Source organism: Triturus cristatus, chromosome 3_1 (assembly GCF_964204655.1).
Source record: "Triturus cristatus chromosome 3_1, aTriCri1.1, whole genome shotgun sequence".
NCBI lineage: Eukaryota > Metazoa > Chordata > Amphibia > Caudata > Salamandridae > Triturus > Triturus cristatus.
In genome coordinates this window covers 859,629,536-859,657,390 of record NC_140583.1, presented here as the reverse complement: position 1 = coordinate 859,657,390, position 27,855 = coordinate 859,629,536, and the positions used below count along the sequence as shown (strand labels likewise).

Sequence of the window (27,855 nt, the reverse complement as noted above, 5' to 3'; positions counted from 1 at the left end):
TTTCCTGAGAGCGCGTAGCCCCCAAATAGCCACACTTCTAGGGTGGACTACCTAGCTCCTAACTTCCAAAGAAGGCTTTAGACATCTTGGGACTGGGCAGAATAGTGCAGCCTAGGATTGCTAGATGCAACACATAGCATAGGAAGTCATCATAGGGTGAGAGGGATCCTTGTAACCCATTGCCTAGTGACCACATCTTCCCCCCGGGCACTTTCTGGGAATAAATATAGCACCCCTGGCACCCAAAACCTCAGATCATGACGAAATAGGAGAAGGCCAGAAGAAGGACTGCCTTGCTGAGCCCTGGACCAGGCAAGGAAAGACTGCTCCGTCTGCTGGTCTGCACTTGCCACACCTTGGGCCTGTGGCTACTGGTTGCACGTCTTACACATACAACAGTAGCTCAAGTAGACTTATTTGATTATAGCTAATCGGAATTTAAGAACCGTAATTAGATCAACATTGCACATGTCTATTAATGCGCCATCAACTGAATAATCTCCTCCAGTAGTGAAAGCAGACCGCGCATAGATGCACAGGTTTGTTTTCAAATGTATAGAAAGAGTTCCTTAAAATATCAGGTAAGCGGTACACTTGTGATAACACACAAAATCAAATTTCATCATTTATACAATATTTAATGTTCTAAAATGGCCTCTTACAATGTGCAGAATAATAGGGTGATCTGCTTTATTATTTAATTTAAGTATTTGTTTTCTAACTACAATTTTTTTCTTTTTCTAATAGGATCTGAAAATGCCTGTATAAAAACATCCTATATGTTTTTACGTCAAGAGCTGCCTGTGAGGTTGGCCAACATAATGAAGGAAATTAGTTTACTGCCTGACAATCTTCTTAAAACGCCATCGGTTCAGCTGGTGAATAGCTGGTAAAACCTTGCTATTTAGGTTAAGTTTCACCTGTTATTGAGCAAATGTATTCTGCATGTGAATGAACTACTATTTAGTGTAAAATCCTCCATAGAATTGGTTTGTATCCACTTGAGCAACGCAGCTTGAACTCCTTAATCTAAGAGTATTGGATTCATTTACTAGAAGTGTTATGTAGCACTGGGAAGCCCCAAAGGGTCGCAGAGCACTTTACAAACAGCAACAATATATAATAATACCTAATTGTATAACATAGTAGAATATATATTATAAGAACATGAAAGAGTTACATAGGTTGAATTGATAATGCAGGGCGAACAGCTTGCAGCAATGGCCAACATTGTCAGATAGATAAACTAGTTAGACATGTACAGCAAAGAAAGGCAGGCCTTTCACAGTTGGAAATAGTACAGAATTAGCATGATTTTCAGCTCTGTTTTTTGAAGGAGCCATAGTACAGTATTGTCCTAACATGCAGGAATATGAAGTGCGCTTTACAACAATGACCGCGGGAGAGTTTTGACATCTGAAATCCTGGTGTTTCAAGGAGCTGGTTGCCCATACTCCAGGCATTGTCCACCAGAAATAGTTTGTGGGTCTGGTAGTTAGAAGTTCCCTTAAACATGGCTTGTGCGACTTTCCCTAAAGTTGAGCCTTGTGACTATCTTTGATCCTTTATGAGCCCATATTCTCAAAATATTTGGTTTGGTTCAATTGTTTCCGTGAATGGTGCCTATATCTGGTTTATCATAAATTTCAGCTAGTAAATAACATGAACCTTAAATAGTGACTGTTTAGCAGTCTTATTACCATACTTGAACATTAGTAAGAAAACAATTGTAAGTTGAAGATATTCTCAGAGTGGTTGACCTAATTCTAATACATGTGTAGTTCTAGTAGGATAGCAATTTGTCTACATTTTCCACAGAGCAAACTAATGCTATAACTAAGCTAGGTTCTATCAGTGAGAAACAAAATACCCACAATTCCAAAGCATATTTTCTGGCGCATGTTATTCTAACAGTGTACTCTTGATCAAGGAGACATGGTTTTAAACTTATTTACTGTGTTTGTACAGAACTTTTTACTGAAGAAATTGTCTAATTTTATTGATTCGTTGCTAAGGGGAGTCACGGTTCCGAAGGAGGAGTTAAGGAAGAGAGAAATAGGTACCGTTCTTTTAAGATAATAACAGGGGACAGTATGTCCTTTTCTTGGTGCCCTCACACACCCCAAAGGATAAGGTTGTGTGCTGCTCGAGGGTGATGATGGCCCTCAGTAGCTAGACGAGTGCAATGTCCGTTTAGGACATGAAGAGGGTCGACATGTTTCGCGCAGTGTGGTGGTCTCAGGAGGAGATCCTGTGCGCTTCTTCAGGACCAGAAAGAAAGTGAAGTGAGTGCTAGTGCAGTGACCTAGTAAAATGCCGTAGTGCCACTCATTGGAGTTGTAGAATGATTCTATCTATTCAATGTGAGCGCAATGTCCCATAAGGTTCGGCTAAGGGTATGCCGTTGTAATAGTTACGTTGGTTTTAGCAGCTGCTTGAACCTACCCGACCTCTCGCCGCTGAGCCATTACCTTACACTCGTCTAGCTACTGAGAGCCATCATCACCCTCGAGCAGCGCACAACCTTTTGGTGTTTTAATGATGACAGAGGGGTTTCTTCCTATTAAACCTACTTTTACTCCCCTCTAGCAATCTTTTAATAATGCACTTAACACTACTTCAACTCAGACCCGCACACACCCACACGGCTAGATCATTCAAAAGATCTCTGAAAAAGTGACCCTTCGGGGGACCCATAGGGCATTACAGCCCCGGCCCGACGAGGAGCAATGCCCAATGATGAAGCATGACATCCTTCGAGGTGTGTGAGAGCATCAAGAAAAGGACATACTGTCCCCTTTTATGATCTTAAAAGACCAGCACATATCTCTCTCTTCCTTACTCCTCCTTAGGAACTGTGACTCCCCTTAGCGACGATACTACTTTTCAGGAGCACGAGTCACTGGACCTGGATCCAGCTCCTTGTTCCCCCTCCCCCATTTTTAGTGATATTTTCATTGATTACCATTTTAGACAGCTTGATAGTTTAAGCTAATGTTTCATTTGAAGGGCCAGCAAGCCTGACCATAGAGCTTGCTTGTAGAGCGGTTTAATGGCTGTAACCTGTGTGCTTGTGTAAAATACAGAGATCTACTCTGATGGGCATAGAACTACAAAAGCTCTCCTATTTTTAGGGTTCATCGTCTTTGGGGTTTCTGAGATCATCAATAAAAACATAGAATGTCTAAAATTAAGTAATGCTAGTGCTGCAAATAAAATGAAATCCACATGTGTTGCTTTCTAAAAGATCCTCAACCTGCCTCCAGAAAACCTACGTGAGACCCTATCATGCAAAAGTCCCATGCTTCATGACAGTGCAGATATTTAGCAAATCAAGAAAATTTATCATTCACTCTGCAACATTGCTAAAGAAGTTTTTTTATACTTGGCCTCAGCAAAGACTGTGGAATCCAGGATCTGGAACACTGAAAGTCATTCATAAATAATGAAAGTTATTTTTCCAGTTATCTTGGATGTCCAATGCACGCCTCCTTTCAAGCTAGATGATTTACGGCTGCAAAGCTCTGTGGGGGTGGATGTTCTCATTAGATCATATTATACCGATGCTCAACACAAATTAGGGGCAGATTGTCAATGCTCATCAGGAAGAGGAAAGGATAATTGCACACCTTCTTTAAATACAAGTTTAGAGGGCTTTATGAACAGTGCAGGAAAATCCCTTCAGTATCACCTAGGTTTATAAAGTCCTGCCATTGAAAGAGTTGCATATTTCATACTGTTCGCGAAAATGTTTGACCTTACTTTTCCTCTTATCTGTTTATTGTTACATTTTTGGAAGTTGTGTTTAAATAGAAATATGTATTCTTGGGGATGTAGACCTGTTTTGAGCCATTGTACAAAACAAGTTTCAAATGTTTCTTGTATTGTTATGAATAGCATTTATCTCATTGCAGACATTCACTTCTTTCTAATAGATCACAAACAAACAATACACATATCTATATACCACAAATTAACATTACATAGATAAAGAAAGACATGGCCAAGGAAGCTAGTTGCTCATACTCTCCCAATAATATTATTAAAAAAAGCAAAATGTATTGCAAATGCACCCAGACACAAAATGAATATGACTAAACAGACGTACTCCTGCAATTTCATTTCCAAGGGTAAAATGGTCATATAAAATCAAATATGCGCATACTGTGCTACAGTTCCGATATTCCTTATTTAAAAAAGTCCAAAGAATCTATCAATGTGCAAAAACACAGTTGAAATCAAACAAACTAAAGTGCAATCGTATATAGTATAAAGATGGCAATAAAGTGCTAAAATCCCTGTGCAAACATGCATTTACTAAAGTGCATGAGAAAACTAAAAGTGCAAGTGCTTAAAGTCCCTCCTCACTAATTTTACATAGCCTCATTTGGTGGAAAAAACTGCCACGTCTGCTCAGATTTTCTCAATTGATGGTTCGTTTTAGCATAAGCAACCTCCAATTGTCTTACCCTAATCATTTTAGCTAGCCATTGAATAAATGATAGACACCTTGATGATTTCATAAGTTGTAGAATAAGTAAATGTGCAATTGAAACCGTTAAATAAATTAACTGATGTTCACTCCGCAAAAAAGCCTCATTATCTTCCAACCGCTCAAAAGGAACTACTAATGGATCTGGTGACACCTTTTTGCTAGCTATTTGCCCATAAATTGTAATAGATGATCCAAGAAAGGTCTCAAAACTGGGCAAGTAAAAAAAAATATGGGATCAATCTCCTTCCGCCAGTTTAGTGCATTTAAACATTTATGCAAAATTTGAGGGGTATAATAGAGAAAAAATTCATTCTTTTAACATTTGCTGCTCTAAAGAGTTTATTGCCAAATGAGGAAATATCTACCCACTGATTCGGGCAGATAACACAGCCTGTTGCCGATCATATTTTACAAGGACATTTTGGTGTTGTTCCTCCTGAATATTCTGATGTAACACTTTGTACCAACTACCAAGCCCTAACAAGTTATTTTTGAATTTAAAAAAAAAGTCAAAAGTAAAATATCCTATATCCGGTGTAGAGCCCTCAAAAAGCTCGAAATTTGTGCAAAAATAAGCTAAAGGACAGAAGCACTTTCATAATCCTGCAAAGCTAACTGTTGCCAGATATTCCATCTGGTATTTATTATCAAATCTAATCATCTGGAAAACCCATGCCTGTTCCAAGGCTTAATTAGTCGTTCCGAGACCCTTGATCCCAAACTACTACAATCTTGCAAAGTAAAAAAGAACAGGGGGTTGGAGGGGCAGTCAAATATCTTATATTTTAAACCAATTGACAAAATCATTTCTTTGACGATTTTATTTCTGTTTTTTGGGTACCTTCCCACTTTTTGAGAAGGAGAACTGAAGCCCATCTCTTTAACCATTGCTCTGAAAAAAGAAATTATTGGGAGAAGATGGAACAACACAGAAATGAGAAAGAGCATCAATAAAGGTAGCTTGGTAAAAATCTGATACAGCCAAGCCCCTCTGCTCTTTGCTTAGGTGAATATTAATCAGTTCAATATATGGATGCTGATTTTTCCATTTAAAGTTCCTGATTAAGCTATCAATATCATTAACATATCTCTTACAAAGCTTAATCAGAACAATAGAGAATAAAAATAGAAATCAGGTTTGAATCGACAATTTAATTAAAGTAATTCAACCTATGGTAGATAGAGGTAAAAGATGCAATTTCTTTCATAATTGCTTAACTTTGACCAGCATTGCCCGATAATTAACTCCTAAAGGTCTGTTGGGTCTCATATCACTGAGTATTGTTGGATCTCCTTTTTCAAGGAGTCTCACAAGATTACGCACCCCGGTGATGGGGGGAGGGGTGAGGGGATGGTAGCATGGACCTCTAATTTGGTATTTTCCTTTGAAGAAGTTAAGAAAGGTACAGCTGCTTAACCAGGAGTATGCCGCTGGACCAGACGGCATCCCTACAGATATGTATATTTGTGATGTTGAGGTATGGGCTCCAGTTCTGACCTCACTTGTGAATGTGGTGACAAGGGAGGGACCACAGCTGAAATGGGCGTCTTCTATCATTCTCCCTGTCTTCAGAAAGGAGAACAGGGACAACCCAGCGGACTATATGCCCAACTCACTTCTCCATTCTGTGGTGAAGGTAGTAGGGTGAATGATCCTAGTCAGATTAGGGAAGTGGACTGAGAAAAACTATATTCTTTCAGAAGTGCAGTATGGTTTTCGTTCTCGGAGGTCTCACAGTGGATCAGTGTCTTAAACCTCTATATGGTCTTAAGTAAGGATACCATCGCTCACCCTTGCTCAGTTCACTTAGGCTTTATGACTCTTTCCTCTGCGTTTGGCCGAGTCAATCAAGGGAAATTATGGCAGGTCATGTTTTCTATGGGGGTGAACCACAGCATTGTCCTCTTTTTAGGAGATCTGCATATGAATACACAGCCTCAGTGCGTTACTCCAGTGATCTTAAATGTTCTTGAAGTTTCCGTATCAAAAAGGGGGTTATTCAGGACTGTATCCTGGCTCCGTTTCTTTTTAACTTGTATGTTAATAGACTGACGCAGGCCCTGATCGACAACAAAACAGATTGGCCACATGTGGGAGCCTGGTGTTTACCGGTGCTCTTATATGCAGACGATGCTGTTATCATGGCAAAAACTGGCAGAGGCTTACAGTCCTTGTTGAACTCTTTAGGTAACTTAATGGAGGATTTGAATCTATTGTTCACCGTTAAAAAATTCTACATGAGGGTGGCTGGCCCTCATAAGACCAAGACATGTAGGTTTACCTTGGAAACCAGTGTTGTCCCAAAGACGAGGTTTATTCTTACTTGGGCCTGTTATTTGGTTCCTCGCTGTGTTGTGGCATCTTGTGAGTAGGAAGAAGGAGGAATTTACACGGGTAAATCCGGCTGTGTTTAGTTTTCCTTTAAGACTAAGGGGGAAGACGGATTAAGGCCCTACTGCAGATCAATCGGGCAAAATGCATTTCCAAAACAATCTGTGGGAGTGAGGTCTGGGGGTTTGTTAATCAGGCCGAATTGCAAGCTGTTGAAAACTCTTTTTTTAAAAGGCCTCTTGTGTGTTCCACACAGCGCACCCGCATTCATGGGCATGAGGAATTGAACGTAGGGTATATAACAGACGTCACTGCATTCAGCACTTTCTCCTTATGGCTATATATCTGTATTTCTGTACAAGGCCTGCGGCCATTTTGAACAAGGAGATTTTAAAAGACTGTATGTCCCTTGATTGGTCACTTCATAATCCCTGGCTCAAGTACATTAAGGTCCTTTCTCGGAGCCTAGGTAGGAGTGTGCTGTGTAGCTCACCGGATGGAATTGATAGGACTGACCATAAATGGGCAATATACTTTTTTTTTTTTAAGCTTGGGTCTATTTCTAGAGAAAAGGCTGCCCCTTTGAAATCCAGAGTGTGTGCCCACCTCCTGCTGAACTCCATTCCATTTTTTGAGCCATATCTTTTAATCGTAAAAAGCACGTATGAGTGTTTCTTGTTGACCAGATTTAGGTTTGATTTTTTTCACTTTTGCTAACATTTCCTTAGGGGGAGTAACAGGGGTTATTCACTTGAGTCCTGTGGTTGTGACAATCTATACCCGCAGGACACCCTGCATTTCACAATGTTCTTTTAATTCTACGAGGTTTCGAGGAAGGCGTACATTATTCTGCTGCTGAAAAGAATGACATTTTTTTCAAGTATGACCTGCCCTCTTGTGTTTACAATTGTTACTAGAAGAAATTATTTTTAATGTGGTATGCTTCTTGAAAGCTGCCATGAGATTGAAGAAAACTTGTGATTGATTATTTAACCTGTCTGGTAATGGCTATTTTATTACCAGCTGTGTACGTTCTATGTACAATCCTCTTTATACAATTTTATTTATATTAATGTAATTGATGCTTGATGTTTTATTGTATATGCTGGGCATATTTTAATCATGGTTATTATTGTTGTTTCTTGCTTTTATAGTTTTTTTTTACAAAGAACCGAATAAAGCTTATTTTGAATTTAAATTCCTAAAGGTCTGAAATATTGGAAGTTACAAGCACTCAAAGATATCTAATAGGGCAGTGAGGTATTGCCATAGAAAGATCCTCCCTCAAGGCAATAAAAGGAGTTCTGACTTATTATTATAAATCTTATAGCCCCCAATTCAAGTAAATTCATTAAACCTATGGAGGGCTCTTTGGATATTTGATTGTGTTGCATCCAGATACAAAATAATATAATCAGTGAAAGGTTTTAACTTTGACATACTTAAAACCGGAGGTAAAATTAGATCATTGTTCCGCAACAAACTAGCTAGGGGCTGAATACAAAATGTAAATAAAACCGGCAAGAGAGGGCAAGCTTGTCACAACCCCTAAGAAATATGTATTTGGCCTACATCGCATTTGTTGATGATAGTTCTGGCTATCGCCCCAAAATACAGATTACTTAAAATATTTATAACAGTGATGTGTAATTTATGAAAAAATATATTGTACAAAGTTCCATAGTAATCTTCTAGCCCTGTAAAGAAATCCACTTGTCCCACCTACCGTATAAATCCGCTAGACTGGTTTGAATAGATGCCTTACTACAGCCTCCAAAGTATACTTGCCCTTCTCAGCCGCTTGGCTCCCTATCCTCTATTCATCAGCAGCCTTGCAAATCCCCTTTAGACCAGAATTTTATCTATCAAGTTGTTTTCTTTCCATAGGCGTAAACAACTTACCTTTCACTCCCTGGCTTCTGAGCCCATTTCTCATCCACTGAGCTCAGAGAACCCATCATACTTTCTAACCTTCTCACAACTTAGTCTTAATATATTTCCTGGCAACATACAGCACTTTCTTTACAGATTGGTCCACCCTATATAAAGAGGATGAAATACAGCATATGTACACCAACTTCACCACCTTTTTCACTACAGGTTTCATACCCTCTTTGTTAGATGGTGGCCTGGTATATGCTGTCCACTAATTAAAGTGGGCAGCTTGTACCAGTACACACGACCCTTATGATGTATGTGGTCAAAGATAACCTTATTGACAGCTATCCTAGTGGTAGCTATGGAGAGCAGCTTTCAGGCTTAATCTTGAAGGAACATAAAGCAGCTTGTTTTACCAGAATATCACCTCCTGAATGACTAAATGAAGGAGAACCACACAGTAGTTATATAAAAATATGTATTTATTAATATAACACTCTCTACTATCCTCTACACGAGGATAGAACACAAAGCACACAATACTGGATCAATAGAACAGTTGTAAGTAGCACAATACACAGGGGGCGACCAAACCATATACTAAAATAGTGGTATAATAGTCACGACTGAGATCAAGACAAGGTCTGGAGCACGTAGAATCGCTGTGACCCAAAGGAACCACCCAAGGTGAGTAGACAGTCCCCCCACAGAGGCCGGGTGCAGTGTGGAAACACGACCGTGGGCTCCGTACAATTCTATGGGTAAGTCGCAGTTACACTTTTTTAAAGTTTAAGGAGCCTTCTAGGAGGACTTCGAGCAAATCCTTCGGAACGTAAGAGTTTGAAGAGCCACCCCACCCGTGGATAACGTAGTACCCGAGTTACCTATCCCAGGAGAGCCAGGTGCATAGGCCTGAAGTGGTGTCGGAAACTTCCGTTGTTCTCCATGGAAGGAAATGAAGAAGTACTGCTGCCGTGAAAAGGGTCCAGTGGAATCCAAGCCTGGATTCTGGATGGAAGGAACCTGAAAGCAGAGGGCACAGAGTCTGGGTCACCTCAGAGTGACCAGGGGCTCGGTAAATGAATGCCCACCGATGTCTGGTGCTTCAGGTGCGAAGAAGGGATGCTTGACTCCGCAGCCACAAGGTCCCAGAGGCGTCGAGGACAACCAGGAGCCGGAGGTGAGCTGTCCCACGAAGGATGTCGAGTGCTGAGGGGTCGGTGTCCGGTGGGAGCACCAACAAGCCTTGGCAACAGCAACCCACGCAGGAAGGACAAACGGGTTACGGTGTGGACCAGCAAGGTCCAGGGGACTCCCCAAGCAATAGAGAGTCAGGGCACATCTGGAGCAACCAGGAAAGCCCAAGAACAATCAAGTTGACCCTCAGGAGGACCCATATGCCGAATGACCAGGAGTCGCGAGGGGACCTCGAGCAAGATTGCAAAGCACCAGCACACGGAGCACTCGGTGCGAGGAGGCCGGAGTTCTTTGGTGCAAATACTGCTCAGGGTCAGGACTACACGGAGTCCAATGCACAAGCTCAGGAATTGCCAAAAAGCATATGCACTTGCAAATGGACGTGGTGCACAGGGGTTCGGGTTACAGCATCCCCCATGAGGGATACTGGCCTCAAACTCAGCTCAGGAGCAGCAGACCGGTCAGTTGCGCTTTAGGTGCCTGAGAAGTAGGGGAGTGACTCCTTCACTCCAAGGGAGATTCTTCAGTTGTCTTAAGTGCCCCACAGGTCCTGCACGGAGCCTGTATGGAGTCACGGCACAAACTAAGCTACGGACGAAAAGGGGGACGAAGTCATGCCCAGTCGAGGTCCAGCTAAGTCCAAGGTTTCCAGACGGTCGAAGGTCAGTGGTTTCTTCTTGTAGAATCTTGTCCACGTAAAATCTAAAGTCTTACAGCCAGGTAAGCCCTTTTGTACCCACGGGAGAGGGTTGGATAGAATATGGGGACCCTCCTCGAGGAGGGCCAGGACAGAGGGGTGGCTACACCTATGTCCTTTGTCCAGTTTCGCACCAGAGCAGGAGCCAGTAGCCCCCAGAACTGGTTTGAGCTGGACTATGCACAGGGACACTAAATGTGCCCCCAATGCAGACTTTCAGGCACTCTTAGAGTGCGCCCACCCAGCCCCAATACACTAAACCCTGTCTGGGAGGTAGTCACACCTCTCTGTGACAGGATGCCTATTGTGCTGCCTTCCTCTGCTCGAGCTTGGCACAGCAGCAGGAGGGCAGAAATGTGTCTCTGGCTGGCAGCATCCATTTTGTGCTGTCTGGGTCGAGAAGTCTGGCACCGGGTTGACCGGTGACCCCACGAAGCTCGCTTCTGAAGGGTGGAACAATACCTCCCACACCAGTTACTGGTGTGGATGTATGATTCCAAGGGGTTTGACACCAAACACAATATGTTTCTATGCAGCTGTTTTCGAGATAGAATTTACCGCGAGGTTATAATGCACCTCTGAGTCACAGACAACCCGGTAGAATGGTCTCCGAAGGCTGCAGAGAGGCTCTGCTCATGCAGGGGTACCCTCTCACATAACACCCAGCACCCTGCCTTCAGGATTGATAAGGCCTGCTATAGGGGTGACTTTTATACGTTTTAAGTGTAGTGACCATTAGATATAGTGAACCTATATCTAAAGTAAGTGGTGCAAGCACCATCTTACACAGGCTGCAGTAGCAGACCTAGAGTTCCATTTTGCATGGCCTCTCATGGGTGGCATAATACATGCTTCAGCCCATGGGAGGCCTCTAGAGTACCTAGGCCCTGGGTACATGGTGTACCATATACTAGGGACTTATAAGGAGACCCCAGTATCCAATCTGGAGTCTACCAAGGTACATGCATGTCAATCAATTTAAGGGAGAAAGCCGATAGGCTGGGGTCCTGATTAGCAGGATCCCAGCCAGACTAGTCAAAAACAGTGAGACATCAAGCAAATAGTGGGGGTAACCATAAGAAGCGGATCCTCCACTCTTCTCCTCCACTCCCACCACAAGCTGCATGTATCTTTCTTTCACCTTAACTCCAAAATCCCCTCCTCTGTGCTGATCAAATGCTGCAACTCCATTATCTTTTACCACAGACTTCCCATTTTCTTCGCCCAATGGTATTTGTGCTGATCTATAGAAGGGCTGTCAGCATCCCCTTTGCCTTAACTAACCCTCTTTGCTTCATGTCCTCCAGCAACCCTGCAACCTGCCCTCGTAGTAAAGCCAGTTTTAGAGGTGTGTTCTAACGAGCTACGCAGGTCTAGTCAGGGATGTAGGAGAGTAGGATCTGCTTCTTATAGTTACCCCCACTTTTTGCTGATGTTTCACTGTTTTTCGACTTTAGTCTGGCTGGGGCCCTGCTATCCAGGACCCCAGCCTAGCTGCTTCCTCTCTAAATTGATTACCAGTACTTTAGGTACACTTGGATATGGTATACAATGTATCCAGGGCATAGGTACCCCAGAGGCCTACCAGGGGCTGCAGCATGTATTGTGCCACCCCTGGGAAGCCTTCCAAAATGACACCACAGGTCTGCTACTGCAGCCTGGGTAAGGTGGTGTATGCACCCCTTACTGAGATATAGGTTACCTATATCTCTCCATATCACTGCACGTGTAAACCTATCAGTCACCCCTATGGCAGGCCTTAACAATCCTGAAGGCAGGGTGCTGGGTTTCATGTGAGAGGGTGCCCATGCATGCGCAGAGCCCCTCTGCAGCTTTCGCAATCTTTATTCCGGGGTTGTTTGTGATGCAGCCAAACCATATACTCTTAAGTGCATTATAACCTTGCGGTAAATGCTAACTTTGGAATGGCTGCATGGAAACATGTCGTGTTTGGTGTCAAACACCTTGGAATCATACCTCCACACTAGTAACTGGTGTGGGAGGTATGATTCCACCCTACTAGAGGGAGAAATATGACTTCACCGGTACACCCAGTACCAGCTTAACAGAACCCTGGCATCACAAAATGGATGCTGCCAACCACAGACACAAGTCTGCCCTCCTGCTGCTGGGCAAAACTCCGGCAGGGGAGGCCTGGACCATGGGTTTCCTGTCACAGGGAGGTGTGACCACCTCCCAGACAGGCTTTAGTGTATTGGGGCGGGGTGGGTGCACTCCAAGAGTGCTTTGATGTCTGCACTGGGGGCACATTTGGTGTCCCTGTGCATAGTCCAGCAAACCATTTGCAGGGGCACTCAGCCCCTGCTCTGGCGCGAAACTGGACAAAGGGCATGGGTGAACCACCTCTCTGTCCTGACCCTCCCATAGGTGGGTCCCAGAGTTTGTCCCACCCCTTCCTTGGGTATAAAGTAGGAACCCCTGGCTATAGGACTTTAGATTTACCTGGACGAAACTCTGATACATAAATCCTGGAACTTCGACGATCTACAAGGTGCTAGATGACTGAAGAATCTCCCTTGGAGTAAAGGAGTTACTCCCCTGCAAGGCAGGCACCTAAGACGTATCTGACCGTTTTGCATCTCTGAAGCTCCCGCCAGACTCCGAAGAATTTGCAACACAGGAGGTGGGTTCCCCGACTTCCGAGAGGCCGACCCGTGCTCTCAGCAAACCTGAGACCCGTAGCCCTCGTGGGTACCGTGGAACCAGAACCCCTGGACATCGTGCACATTTGCAAGTGCATATCCTTTTTGGCGATCCCTGAGGCTGTGCATTGGGTTACTTGTAGTCCAAGCCCCAAGCAGTGTTTCCACCGAAGATTACTGGTCTACACTCACTGAGTGTCCCGTGGGCTGGTATTGTGTGATTCCTCTCGAGGTCCCTTCGCGATCCCTGGTCCGTCGACTGGTGGGTCCCTGTGAAGGAAACTCTAACTTTGATTGGTCTTCCCTGGTTGCTCCAGACGTACCCTGACTCTCCATCGCTTGGGGAGTCCCCTGGACCTTGCTAGACCTCAACGAAGCATCTTTTCTCTGACCGCGTGGGTTGCAGATGCCAAGGCTTGTTGGTGTTCAATCCCGACACTGACCCCCCAGCACTCGACATCCTTTGTGGGACAGCTCACCCCCGGACTTTGGTTGTCCTCAACGTCTGCTGGTCCCCGTGGCTGCAGAGTCCAGCTTCACCTCTTTGCACCTGAAGCACCCGACATCGTTGGCCATTCGTCTACCGTGCCCCTGGTCACTGGCGAGTGACCCAGACTCTGTCCCCTCTGCTTTCAGATTCTTCACATCTTTGATCCAGGCTTGGATCACATCGGACACTTTTCTTCTCCACAGCAGCAGCACTTTGCAGCAACTCTTCATTGGAAACGACGAAGATTCCCGACACTATTTGACACCTATGCACCTGGCTTCCCTGAGTGAGGTAAAACGAGTACTCCGGTGCTCCCGTGGGTGCTGGCCTTAGAACCTTCTAAGTCTAAAAGGGTTTGCTCAAAGTCCTCCCCTAAGTGTCCTTAAAGTCTAAAATTCCAACCACGACTTTCGCATAGCATAGTACGGAGCTCGCGGCTGTGTTCTCACACTGCATGCGTCCCCCGTGGGTCGCCTGTGTCACTGCCTTGGGTGGTTACTTGGGGTCCCAGCGATTCTACGTGCTCTAGGCACTGTCTAGTCAAGTCGTGGTTCTTCTACCACTTTCTTAATATATGGTTTGGTCTCCCCTTGGGGCCCATTGTATATTGTGCTATTTACTGTTGTTTTAGAACTGTATTATTGTGTATCTTGGACTCTAATCTCATAAAGAGATTAGTAGTGACTGTTTAGAAATAAATACATATATTTTATATATACCTTGTGTGGTTCTCCTTTCATTTGGTCATGCAAGAGGTTCTAATCTGGTAAACCAAGCTGCTTTACACTCCTTCAAGCCTTAGCCTGAAGGCTGCTCTCCATAGTTACCACTAGGATAGCTTTCAATAAAGGTTGCCTTTAAACCTATTCATCAATAAGGGTTGTTTGGACTGGTACAAGGTGCCCACTATAACTTGTGGACAGCATATACCAGGCCAACTTCTCACATTGCTGGCAGCGGTGGGATTCAAGCTTGCTATTGCTTTACCAGATAATCTCTTTGAGTGACTAACTGAAAACCACTATAGGTACATATAAATCAAGTCTAGAATAAAGTAAATTCTACTGAACTTGGATTTGGGTTAGCAAAGGGACCAGCACACCCCTTTTCCAAACTCGAGAGTTTAGTAGCTCCCACTAGGTTAGGTAGGTGACTGCACCACACAAACTCTAGTATGTCTTCAAGGCCTGAAGCCAGTGGCTCCTTGACTTCCAAGTATGACCATCTCACATTCCAAGAATTGAGAAATATGTGTACAGCTAGGAAATTGAAGACAGGGAGAAGTTCAAACATTCAACGCCTCATAGAGGCTCTACTGTTAGATGATCTCAGAAAGACCGCAGGGTCTGATGAGGCAGGCAAGTTGGGTGGGGCAGCAGAAGAGGAAAGGCTAAGAGGGGAAACCACCTATGACCTGGACTCTGATGCTGACCAGGTGGATCAAGATGATTCTAACCAGGAAAATCCAATCCATCCTGAAGGTGAGGAAAAAGGCATCAGTGGCCCTCTCTATACCCCACCTGGAAGGGTTGGTGGTGTGCCAAGAAGATCAAGATCTCCTTCTCTGGAGTCTAATCATTCTGGTACATCTGTAGGGACCTCTGTCTCTCATAGGACCTCTACTTCTCAGAAAAGGGAGTTCTCTTGTGAGAGAAAATGCAGACTGCTTGAGTTTGAGAAAGCTAAGCTTAGGATCAAGAGAAAGCAGTTGGCATTAGATCGGTAATTCCTGGAGCTCCAGAGAGCTTCACAAAGATTGGGGCTAGAGTCCCATGGTGGCAGCAACAGTGTCCCTAGAGGTAGAGAACATACTCATGACCATAGGAACCTGAACAAGATTGTTCTTCCCTACCAGAGTGGGAAAGACATCCACAAATGGATAACTGCACTGAAAAGGGCCTGTAAAGTACAGAGGGTCCCTCAGGAGCAGTGGGCAGCAATCTTGTGGCTCTCCTTTGCAGACAAAGGTAGAGACAAGCTCCTCGCTGTTAGAGAAGAGGATGCTGACCATTACAGAGTCTTGAAGAGTGCACTGATTGATGGGATTGGCCTAACCACTGAATAGTACAGGTTGAAGTTCAGAGACACCCAAAAGGCACAGACTCAAGACTGGGTTGACTTCGTAGATTGTGCTACTAAGGCTCTGGAAGGCTGGTTACTTGGCAGTAAAGTGTGTGATTTTAAAGGATTGTACAATTTGATTATGAGAGAGCAAATCCTTAATAATTGTCAAAATCAGCTGTTGCATCAGTACCTGGTGGACTCTGATCTGACCTCTCCCCAAGAATTGGGCCAGAAGGCAGACAAATGGGTCAGAACCAGGGTGAGGCAGAAGGTTCAGAACCAAGGTGATGACTCCAAGAAGCAGAATTCCAAAAACTCTGATAAGGGTGGGGACAAGGGTAAAGACCAGAAGTCTTCTCAAGGGCCCAAAAAATCTGCATCTGGTGGGGAGTCCCAATCTAACAAAGGAAAAGACCAAAAGAAACCATTGTGTAAAGTCTGTAAACCGAAAACCCATTGGACAAGTGATTGTACCAAGTCCAAGGACTCAACTCCAGCCACCATTGCCCCTAAGGCAACTGTTCCCCCTAGTTCAGCTCCAAGTGGTGGTACTCAGAATAAGGGTGTAGTAGGGTTAACCCTGGGATCTGAGGTGAACTCTGGTCTAGTCAGAGTTCCTACTCAGGCTATACTGATCTGTGATGGAGACATGGATATGTCCTCCTTTGTCATTCCCAGTACTTTGGGCAAATAGAGACAGCAGCCTTTGATAAATGGAAAAGAGGCCTTGGCATTCAGGGACACAGGAGCAAGTGTCACAGTGGTGACAAAATATCTTGTGGCTCCTGAGCAAATTATACTTGGTGAGATGTACCAAGAGACCAATGCTAGCAATGTCTGGACAGACCATTCCTTGGCAGTTGTTAATTTCACCTTGGGAGGGGTAACTGACCCTAAGAAGGTTGTGGTAATTGCAGACCTCCCTGTTGAATGCTTGCTTGGCAATGAATTAGAAACTTCAGCTTGGGCTGAAGTGGAGCTCAGGACTCATGCAGAAATATTGGGAATCCCTGCAGATCTGTTTGCTATGACCAGGTCACAGGCAAAAATGTCTAAAATTGAACAGGCCCTGGATCCTGGAAGAATGGACTAGGTGTCTTCCAAGAAAAGGAGCAGTAGGGGTAAGGCACTGTCTTCCCCCCGACTCAGAATCCAGACCAGTCTCTTGAGGGAGCTGATCTTAGTCCTGAAGAAGGAACTGTCCCATATGAGCTTGAGCCTGATCAGGTTGAGTTCTTGGGGACAGGGGGGCCTTCCAGGGCAGATCTGAGCCTGGAGCAGCTGAGCTGCCCTTCTCTTGAACCCCTCAGACAGCATGCTGCTGCTGAGGCTGCTGGAAATGCTAGTGGAACCCATAGGATCTATTGGGATGATGGACTCCTATACTCAGAGAGTAGAGACCCCAAGCCTGGAGCCACCAGGAGGTTGGTTATACCTCTGAAGTTTAGGGGCTTACTATTAACACTAGCCCATGATATTTCCTTAGCAGGTCACCTAGGCCAAAAGAAGACATGGGCCAGAATTGTCCCTCACTTTCATTGGCCTCACATGTCTGAAGACACCAAGGAGTTTTGTCGCTCCTGTATCACCTGTCAAGCCAGCGGTAAGGCAGGTGGTACAACAAAGGCCCCCTGATACCACTACCTGTGGTGGGGGTTCCCTTTGAGAGGGTTAGGATTGATATAGTTGGTCCCATGGATCCTCCGACAGCATCTGGGCACAGATTTATACTGGTGGTGGTGGGCCATGCCACTAGGTACCCAGAAGCCATTCCCCTAGGACCACTACAGCTCCTGTGGTGGCAAGGGCCCTTCTTGGAATCTTTCCCAGAGTGGGTTTCCCTAAGGAGGTAGTATCAGACAGAGGTGGAAACTTTATGTCTAGTTACTTAACTGCTATGTGGAAGGAGTGTGGAGTAAATCATACATTTACCACCCCTTATCACCCACAATGCCATGGGTTAGTTGAAAGGTTCAACAAAACCATCAAGGGCATGATCAAATGTCTCCCAGAAAAGCTTAGGCGCATATAGGACATACTTTTGCCCTGCCTTCTCTTTGCCTACAGAGAGGTTCCACAGAAGGGGGTTGGTTATAGCCCATTTGAACTTCTGTTTGGACATCCAGTTAGGGGTCTATTGTGTCTAGTGAAGGAGGGATAGGAGTTACCTCTCGAATTCCCTAAACAGGATATTGTGGACTATGTCCTTGGTCTCCGCTCCAGGATGGCTGAGTACATGAAGAAGGCAACTAAAAACCTTGAGGCTAGCCAGGTATTACAAAAGGCCTGGCATGACCAAAAGGCTGTGCTGACTGTTTACCAGCCAAGGCAGAAATTATGGGTTTTGGAGCCTGTGGCCCAGCAGCCCTCCAAGACAAGTGGAGTGGCCCCCATACCATACTTGAGCAGAATGGAGAGGTTACCTACCTGGTGGACCTTGGAACCCCCAGGAGCCCCCACAGGGTGCTCCATGTCAATAGGCTCAAGCAATATATTGACAGGGCTGACGTGGGCTTGCTCATGGCTACTGATGAGGAACAGGAGGAAGAGAGTGATCCACTCCCTGACCTGCTCTCTCGGGACCCTGATGATGGATCAATAGATGGTGTAGCCTTGGCAGGCATCCTCACTGTCCAGCAGTAAACTGATTGCAGAAAAGTTCTCAGTTAGTTTAGACATATGTTTTCACTGACTCCAAGTCAGACTACCTGGTGCACTCATGAAGTGGACACTGGGGACAGTATGCCTGTTAAAAATAAGATTTACAGGCAACCTGACCATGTCAGGGACTGTATCAGGGCTGAAGCCCAGAAGATGTTGGAATTGGGAGTCCTTGAACCCTCAGATAGCCCTTGGACTAGTCAAGTGGTCTTAGTGCCTAAACCTCACACCAAAGATGGCAAGAGAGATATGAGGTTTTATGTAGACTACAGGGGTCTCAATGCAGTCACTAGGACTGATGCCCATCCAATCCCTAGGGCAGATGAGCTTATAGATACTTTGGCCTCAGCCAAGTTTCTGAGCATATTTGACCTAACAGCTGGTTACTGGCAGATCAGACTAGCTGATGATGCAAAGACAGCATTTTCTACCCCTAGTGGGCACTACCAATTTGTGGTGATGCCCTTTGGTTTGAAGAATACACCTGTCACTTTTCAAATGTAGGTGAACATCGTCCTTACAGGCCTGGAAGCCTATAGTGCAGCATATCTAGATGATATTGCTGTCTTTAGCTCCACCTGGGAGGATCACCTGGTCCCCCTGAGAAATATTTTAGAGGCCCTGCAAAAAGCAGGCCTAACTATCAAGGCCACTAAGTGCCAGACAGGGCAGAGTCAGGTTGTGTACCTGGGCCACCTTGTGGGTGGAGGCCAGGTTCAACCATTGCAGAGCAAAATCCAGACTATCGTGGACTGGGTTGCTCTAGCCACCCAGACTCGGGTCAGAGCTTTCTTGGGCCTGACTGGGTACTACAGAAGATTTGTCAAAGGTTATGAATCCATAGTGACCCCTTTAAATGACTTAACTTCTAAGAAAATGCCCAACAAAGTTCAGTGGACAGTCAGCTGTCAAAAGGCATTTGATTACCTGAAGCAGACCATGTGCACTGCTCCTATTCTGCTAAGTCCTAACTACTCCAAAGAATTCATTCTTCAAACAGATGCATCTGTATGGGGTGTTGGGGCTGTGTTATCACAATTGAATGATGAGGGTCAGGCCCAGTCAGTAGCTTTTATTAGCAGAAGGCTGACCCCCAGAGAGAAACGTTGGTCAGCTATTGAGAGGGAGGCTTTTGCTGTGGTTTGGGCTCTGAAGAAGCTGAGGCCATACTTGTTTGGCACTCACTTCATTGTTCAGACAGACCATAAGCCCCTCTTATGGCTAAAACAGATGAAGGGTGAAAACCCCCAAACTTTTGAGGTGGTCCATTTCCCAACAGGGGATGGACTATACAGTGGAACATAGACCTGGGAGTAACCATGCCAATACAGATGAACTCTCCAGATATTTCCACCTAGAACATGAAGACTCAACTGGTCAAGGTTATTTTAATGTCCTTACGTTTGGGGGCGTTGTGTAGGAGAGTAGGATCTGCTTCTTATAGTTACCCCCACTTTTTGCTGATGTTTCACTGTTTTTTTACTTTAGTCTGGCTGGGGCCCTGCTATCCAGGACCCCAGCCTAGCTGCTTCCTCTCTAAATTGAATACCAGTACTTCAAGTACACTTGGATTCTTGGGTACCCTTATAAGTCCCTAGTACATGGTATACTATGTACCCAGGGCATAGGTACCCCAGAGGCCTACCAGGGGCTGCAGCATGTATTGTGCCACCCCTGGGAAGCCTTCTAAAATGATACCACAGGTCTGCTACTGCAGCCTGGGTAAGGTGGTGTATGCACCCCTTACTGAGATGTAGGTTACCTATATCTCTCCATATCACTGTACATGTAAACCTATCAGTCACCCCTATGGCAGGCCTTAACAATATTGCTTCGTATATTTAGTGAAGGGAACCTTTCTCCCATCTATTCACTTTCCCTTTCTATCCCTTTATCATCTCGCAGTTAGATTCTTCCATTTTACCGGTTTGCTCGCAACCTATATCAACACTTGCCAGGTTAGCGTTCTAGTTTTCCCATTATCCATCCTGGTACGCAAATTTCACGGTTTCTTCCGGTACACGCTGCGTGAGTCCCGCGTCATTATCTCGTGAGTGACACCATGTCCTGCGATAGGCTGCTTTCCCCTTATATGCATTCTGTCCCCATCCGGCATTTCTGTGCCGGGCTGACTGATCGAGACGCAAACATTTTCAGCATCGAAGTAAGTACGTCCTCATATTACAATGGTTTCGTCAAGCAAATGGATCTTCCGATCCCCGCTGGTTATCGTATCCATCTCCACTCTAGAATCCCATTACGGCTATATTCAGTTTGACAATCCGGGGTCTCTCTTTTTTCCTAGAGACACCCTTCCTAGTAGCTAGCGTAACTTCAGACCCCTGCTTTTCACCGCATTAATCCCTAATCTAGAACTTCACCTTTAGCTAAAATTAAACTCAATATTTCAAAGGTTTTCCCCTTAGTAATGACCAGTTATATCTGTACCCTCCGGCCTTTTTTGACATTGTGCATAATTTCACTGTGTGCATATCTCGTTACAGCTATATACTCTTTACCAGTACTCGACAGCACAGCGGCGGTTTCACCCTTTTATCCTACGTACTTTTACATCCTGATTTCCGCTGCCACTTGTACAAGTAACATCCAGAGCCTGCTTTGGAGCTTTGTCGTTGCAGCTATATATATCTTGATTGAATGTCTATTAGCTGTTTTTCTAATTTAGACCTTTTAACATTTTTGCGTTATCATCCAGCTCTCTGTTACTATTTTTATTCTAGCGATTCCCTTGACACTTTTTTATTTTCTTCAGCTTCCAGCAGTCAACTATTATCCAGGCCACCCCACTGCCATCTTTGGCATCCCTGGCGACTTAGGATTAAGCGCCATTTTTGTTTGATTAAATTTCGTTCCACAGAACTAGAGTCTGCAGAGGTACATACTCTTTTTTACCTTTGTTAGATTATTGACCCTACCTCTTAGCACTGCCTAACTATGTTCCATTTTCCACTTAATCTTTACAGTATCCCTCAGGCTGTCTGTTCTATACCTCATAATGATCCTATAGTAGGACATTTTGGTCGTGAATCTTCCTGCACACTGTCAGACCCCGGACTTGCGGCCTCAATTTTCCGCATTTGGAGTTCTTTATTTTCATCCTGAAAAATCCCATTCTACATAGAGACATAGGTGCCGATTACGATCCTGTAAAAACCGGGTACGAACCGTCGGACGGAGGCTTTTCTCCGTTCGACTCGTACCCGGTTGTGAAACTTTACAAACATGCAAGTACGATTCGCACGGAAACACCATTTCCGTACGAGTCGTACAAAACACCGACCGACGAAAATATGCATACGAATGTGATCCGGGAATGCTCCGACGTGACGTCGGGACGCTCTCAGGCAGCGTTTTACGACCCAGGAAGTACGAATCGAACCGACAGCAGTCCAGACGGCAATATTTTTACGGCACCCAAAAAGTGCCGGAAAAGCGAAGTACGGCGCGAAACGACCAGATTAGGGGGCCGGGTACGCGCCGTACCCCCCCCCCCCAGCCCCCGTGAGTACGCGCCGTACCCCCCCAAGCCCCCGCATGTACGCGCCGTACCCCCCCAAGCCCCCGCATGTACGCGCCATACCCCCCCAAGCCCCCGCATGTACGCGCCGTACCCCCCCAAGCCCCCGTATGTACGCGCCGAACCCCCACCCGTGTACGTACAAGTCGAACCCCCACCCGTGTACGTACGAGTCATACCCCCACCCGTGTATGTATGGTGTGTACCCCCCGTGTATGTACACTCGTGTATGTACGAGTCGTACCCCCACCCGTGTATGTACGGTGCGTACCCCCGTGTATGTACACCCGTGTATGTACGAGTCGTACCCCCACCCATGTATGTACGGTGGGTACCCCCAGCGCTTAGCGCTGGGGGTACGCACCGTACATACATGGGTGGGGGTACGACTCGTACATACACGGGTGTACATACACGGGGGGTTCGACTCATACATACATGGGTGGGGGTACGACTCGTACATACACGGGTGTACATACACGGGGGGTTCGACTCGTACGTACACGGGTGTACATACACGGGGGGTTCGACTCGTACATACACGGGTGGCGGTACGACTCATACACGGGTGTACATACACGTGGGGTTCGACTCGTACGTACACGGGTGGGGGTACGACTCGTACATACACGGGTGTACATACACGGGGGTTCGGCACGTACGTACACAGGTGGGGGTTCGGCGCGTACATACGGGGGCTTGGGGGGGGTACGGCGTGTACATGCGGGGGCTTGGGGGGGTACGGCGCGTACATGCGGGGGCTTGGGGGGGGTACGGCGCGTACATGCGGGGGCTTGGGGGGGTACGGCGCGTGCGTGCGGGGGCTTGGGGGGGTACGGCGCGTACATGCGGGGGCTGGGGGGGTGTTCGGCGCGTATGTGGGCACATGTCTCCATGGTTGCTATGGGAGTTCGGTGCGGACGGTGTTTTTTCCATACGGTTGTAACATCGGACGCACGGGATAGATCGTACTTGCACGGTCGGACTTCACTTTTCACATTTGTACGGTAAATCGGCCGAGGATGTGTCGGACACATTTTCCGACCCGAGGACGTGTGGGGAATTATTCCCAATGCGATTCGTATGGACTTTTTCCCATGCGAATCGTACTTGGCAGTTTGTACGGCACTTGTACGATTCGTACGGTAAAAAGACAGGATACGAGTCGTACGGGGAATTTTTTTCCAGGATCGAAATTGGCACCATAGTAGGTAATTGGTGCCTACATTTTATTTAACTTTTATCTCCTTGGTGACTGGCCTACTCTCTTTCTATGAATTTCAAATCATTACACTATACTCTGGTTTTGTTTTCATTTCCTTTAGACTTTAGCACAGAGGTGTCTTATTCTTGGTCAGCTTTGTTTCTAATCTCACCATCAAACCTCGCTTTTTCTTCTCATTGCATTATATCAGCAACTCGTTCCGAACATTGGGTTTCCCTTTTGCCTTTTGTGTGCCAACTATAAACTTGTCAATGTTTTTGTACCTAGTTACAGTGTACTCCACTTTATAAATACATATAGATGACCTAATATTCTGTACATATAGGTCTATTAATATCCTTTTAGGAAATGAAGTTCTTATTGACTGTAGAAATAATATGTATGTTTATGTGTTTGCAAACTGTTTATATATACCTATTTTTTGTTCTCTCTTACCCTAGAACTATGTTGGCTTTTTCCTGAAGAAGGCATTCTTATGCCAAAACGCGCATAGAAAATTACAACTTTCTACTTGAATTACCATCTTTCCCATATAGCTTCATTAGCCAATATATACATTATCTTCTTTTTGCTATCATGGATTTTGACGGAAACATTGTTTTATACCAATAACGTCTATTTTATGTGATAATTATAGTTTTTCACTGAAATTACCATTTATTTCCTTGTGCTCCATAAGCCAATTCATGCATCGCTATTTGTTTGTCACCATACCGTTTGTTATAAACTTTGTTTTGTGCTAGTTTTGTCTACTTTATGTTGTTACTATTTTCATGGCTATTTCATTGTTTCTCTGCACATATCATCTGATATTTTATTCAATATAAATAAAATGATCTAAAATTATTTGTAGTGTAGTGTGAGTACACTGTTTCATTCAATTAGAATTGTAACATTGTTCCATAATCTTAATAATTGTGTTTACTGCCTAGATATGTTATTTTGTTCCTTAACAATACTGAAGGCGCCGGCGGCCAAGATGGCCGCCCGGGCTCCCGGCTCCGTCGACTCTCTCTTTTTGCTGCTGGACCTAGCTGTCGGGGCAGCTCTGCCGACACTCTCCTGGATGTCGGAGAAGGACCGATTTCACCGAGAGTCGCTCCGGCGGCTCTCCGAGCTTCAGGGACGAAGATATGCTTCCCGGTCGGTGTGGCCTACGCGGGTCCCGGAGCCGGGACCTCACGTGATACTGTAGCCGGTGGTGAGTGGAACAACAACGGCCGGGAAAACACGGTCACCCGCGGGGGCGCTCGAACCCGCCCTGAACAACATCCTAGCGCCCATTGCTGAGTGCCGTCCCCTCATGCCGGACGGGCCCCCCCCCTCCACCCACCCGAACGCTGCCTCGCTAAATGTGGACGTGTGACGCTGCTCTGTGTCTCTCTGCTGGAGATTGGTACGACCCGCTAGCTGCTGCCAGTATCCCGCGATTTGGCGGATCGGGGCCGATTGCTGCATGGCGATTTGGAGTCGTTCGGACACACTGGGTGGCGCAGATGAGACCTCTGGGGGGCAGTTGCGATGGCTATCACAACGGGTGCAACCGGGGAGACGTCCGGATGGCACAAATGATGGAGGCTCTAGTGTGAACTCTGGTGGCTTTAATGCTGTGCGCCCCATTTGGTAGTGATACCCTCATGGAACCCTGCCCGCCCGAGTCGATGGCGATGCGCATTTCAAAAGGAGTGTGGAGTTCGGAAGCCCCTTCCCGTGTTTTGGAAGCACAGCGAGTGGGTTTGGTTCGCATGGCGATTAGTCCCCGGCATAAGTGGAAGTATGAGAGAGCCTGATGCGGTATTTTCACTGTGTGCCTTTGCCTGGTGACTCCCTCTACGATCTGTGGTATGTCCCGGATGGGTATCTCTACGGGACCCTATACGTTGCTGATGAGTGGACGTTGGTGACTGGGGTCTACTTGATCGCTACAAAGGGCATCGTCGGAATGGAACTTGGTCCATGGACTAATGGAGTGTTCGGGGATTCCATCGGATGTGAGACTGTGGGGACTCCTTTATTGCCCTCTCCCTTGTGGCAGACATCGTCGCGCAACCCATTTAAATTGAACTGCCTACTCTTCCTGAACCGGACTATGTCTTGCTGCGTGGGAGGCGGTTGTGGGCTGTGAACGGCTGTGAAATGTGTCGTGTCCTGGCGTAATGGAAGAACTCCTACTCTTCTTTGGATATCCTTGTCTATTGTACTCTTGGTGCTTTGTTGGCTACGTTTTGTGTGGACTGGGACATGTTTCTGATAATGGCCGGGTGGGGCTGGGTTACGAAATAGTGATTGTTTCCCTCAGATGCTGACAGGGGGGTAACTGGGGGGGCTGGCGGGGCGATTGCTATTCTGAGTCGATGGGTTCCTCGGCTGTCCTGCAGCGGAACGGATATACCTGTAAGTTACGCGGAGGGGCCGGGGGCCTGTACTGGTGAACCCCCAATATATCTTTCTCTTTTATATTTCCTTCTTTTATATTTCTCCTTTCTTCTATATTTCGGGTTCCGTACACCGGGCGACAGGCACGCTGTTAAGGGGGTGGCCGTAGCCATTGGCAGAGGTGCAGGGTGGGGGGTTAGGGGGGAGGGGTACTACTGTTCTTTCCTTTTATGTTCCTAGGGCCTCTTTCTTATTCTTTGTCTCTCTTGGCTTTCTCTTACTTCTCCTCTTTCTTTTTTATTTCTTTTGGGAACTGTCTCACAGGTTCCTCTCTATACGTCCTGGTATTACAGATTACAGGGGTGGATGTTTCTTTAACGTTTTTATATTGCAGCGGGCATGAATCTGTATTGGTGGGCGAATTGTATAGCTCATTGTCTATCCTGTTTAAGGTGCGTCACCGCCAACGTCCTGCCTACAGTAGTCCCGCCTGTGAATATCCTGAGCTGTGGTAACCCCTGTCCTTTGTATTATTGGATTGTGCGGCATTAGATCCTGTTCCTTCTTAAAACTCTAAAAGAAACCTCTTTCATCCTGGTGCCGATATGGTACCGATACTATCCTGAGTTACGACGGGGCATTTGGGAGGCGGGTTGTTGTACTCTTGTGGATTGACTGATTTGCTTTGATCGACTCTGTACTACTGGCCGACTGTGATGGTTTCAGGCCCGGGTTTGTAACTGCTTTATGTACCAATAAAGGTTTATAAAAAAAAAAAAAAAAAAAAAAACCAATACTGAAGGCAGGGTGCTGGGTTTCATGTGAGAGGGTGCCCATGCATGAGCAGAGCCCCTGTGCAGCTTTCAAACCTTTATTCCGGGGTTGTTTGTGATGCAGCCAAACCAAGTCCATTATAACCTCGCGGTAAATGCTAACTTTAGAATGACTGCATGGGAACATGTCATGTTTGGTGTCAAACACCTTGGAATCATACCTCCACACCAGTAACTGTTGTGGGAGGTATGATTCCACCCTACTAGAGGGAGAAACATGACTTCACTGGTACACCCGGTACCAGCTTAACAGAACCCTGGCATCACAAAATGGATGCTGCAAGCCACAGACACAAGTCTGCCCTCCTGCTGCTGGACGAAACTCCAGCATGGGAGGCCTGGACAATAAGTTTCCTGTCACAGGGAGGTGTGACCACCGCCCAGACAGGCTTTAGTGTATTGGGACTGGGTGGGTGCACTCCAAGAGTGCTTTGATGTCTGCACTGGGGGCACATTTGGTGTCACTGTGCATAGTCCAGCTCAAACCGGTTGCAGGGGCACTCGGCCCCTGCTCAGGCACGAAACTGGACAAAGGACATGGGTGTAGCCACCCCTTTGTCCTGACCCTCCCATAGGTAGGTCCCCAGAGTTTGTCCCACCCCTTCCTTGGGTATAAAGTAGGAACCCCTGGCTACAGGACTTTAGATTTACCTGGACGAAACTCTCATACATAAATCCCGGAACTTCGACGATCTACAAGACGCTAGATGACTGAAGAATCTCCCTTGGAGTAAAGGAGTTACTCCCCTGCAAGGCAGGCACCTAAGACTCATCTGACCGGTTTGCATCTCCAAAGCTCCCACTGGACTCCGAAGAATTTGCAACACAGGTGGTGGTTCCCAGACTTCCCAGAGGCCGACCCGTGCTCTCAGCAAACCTGAGACAGGTAGCCCTCGTGGGGACCGTGGAACCGGAACCCCTGTATACCGTGCTCATTTGCAAGTGCATATGCTTTTTGGCAATCCCTGGGGCTGTGCATTGGGCTACTTGTAGTCCAAGCCCCGAACAGTGCTTCCACCGAAGATTACTGGCCTACACTTACAGAGTGTCCCGTGGGCTGGTATTGTGTGATTCCTCTCGAGGTCCCTTCGCGATCCCTGGTCCGTCGACTGGTGGGTCCCTGTGAAGGCAACTCTAACTTTGATTGGGCTTCCCTGGTTGCTCCAGACGTGCCCTGACTCACCATCGCTTGGGGAGTCCCCTGGACCTTGCTGGTCCTCACCGAATCATCTTTTCTCTGACCGCGTGGGTTGCAGTTGCCAAGGCTTGTTGGTGTTCAATCTGGACACGGACCCCCCCCCCCCAGCACTCGACATCCTTCGTGGGACAGCTCACCCCCAGACTTTGGTTGTCCTCGACGTCTCCCGTTCCCCGTGGCTGCAGAGTCAAGCTTCACCTCTTCGCAC

General features: G+C 46.1%; 1 protein-coding gene across 1 annotated transcript in view; it reads left to right on the top strand.

Moving 5' to 3' along the window:
* Positions 1 to 27,855, top strand: part of PDK1 (pyruvate dehydrogenase kinase 1) — a 148,522-nt gene that overhangs the window by 9,601 nt on the left and 111,066 nt on the right. The window contains exon 2 of the mRNA XM_085645290.1: positions 748 to 889. Within this exon, the coding sequence (XP_085501416.1) occupies positions 748 to 889 (142 nt within the window). The remainder of the gene's footprint in view (positions 1 to 747; positions 890 to 27,855) is intronic.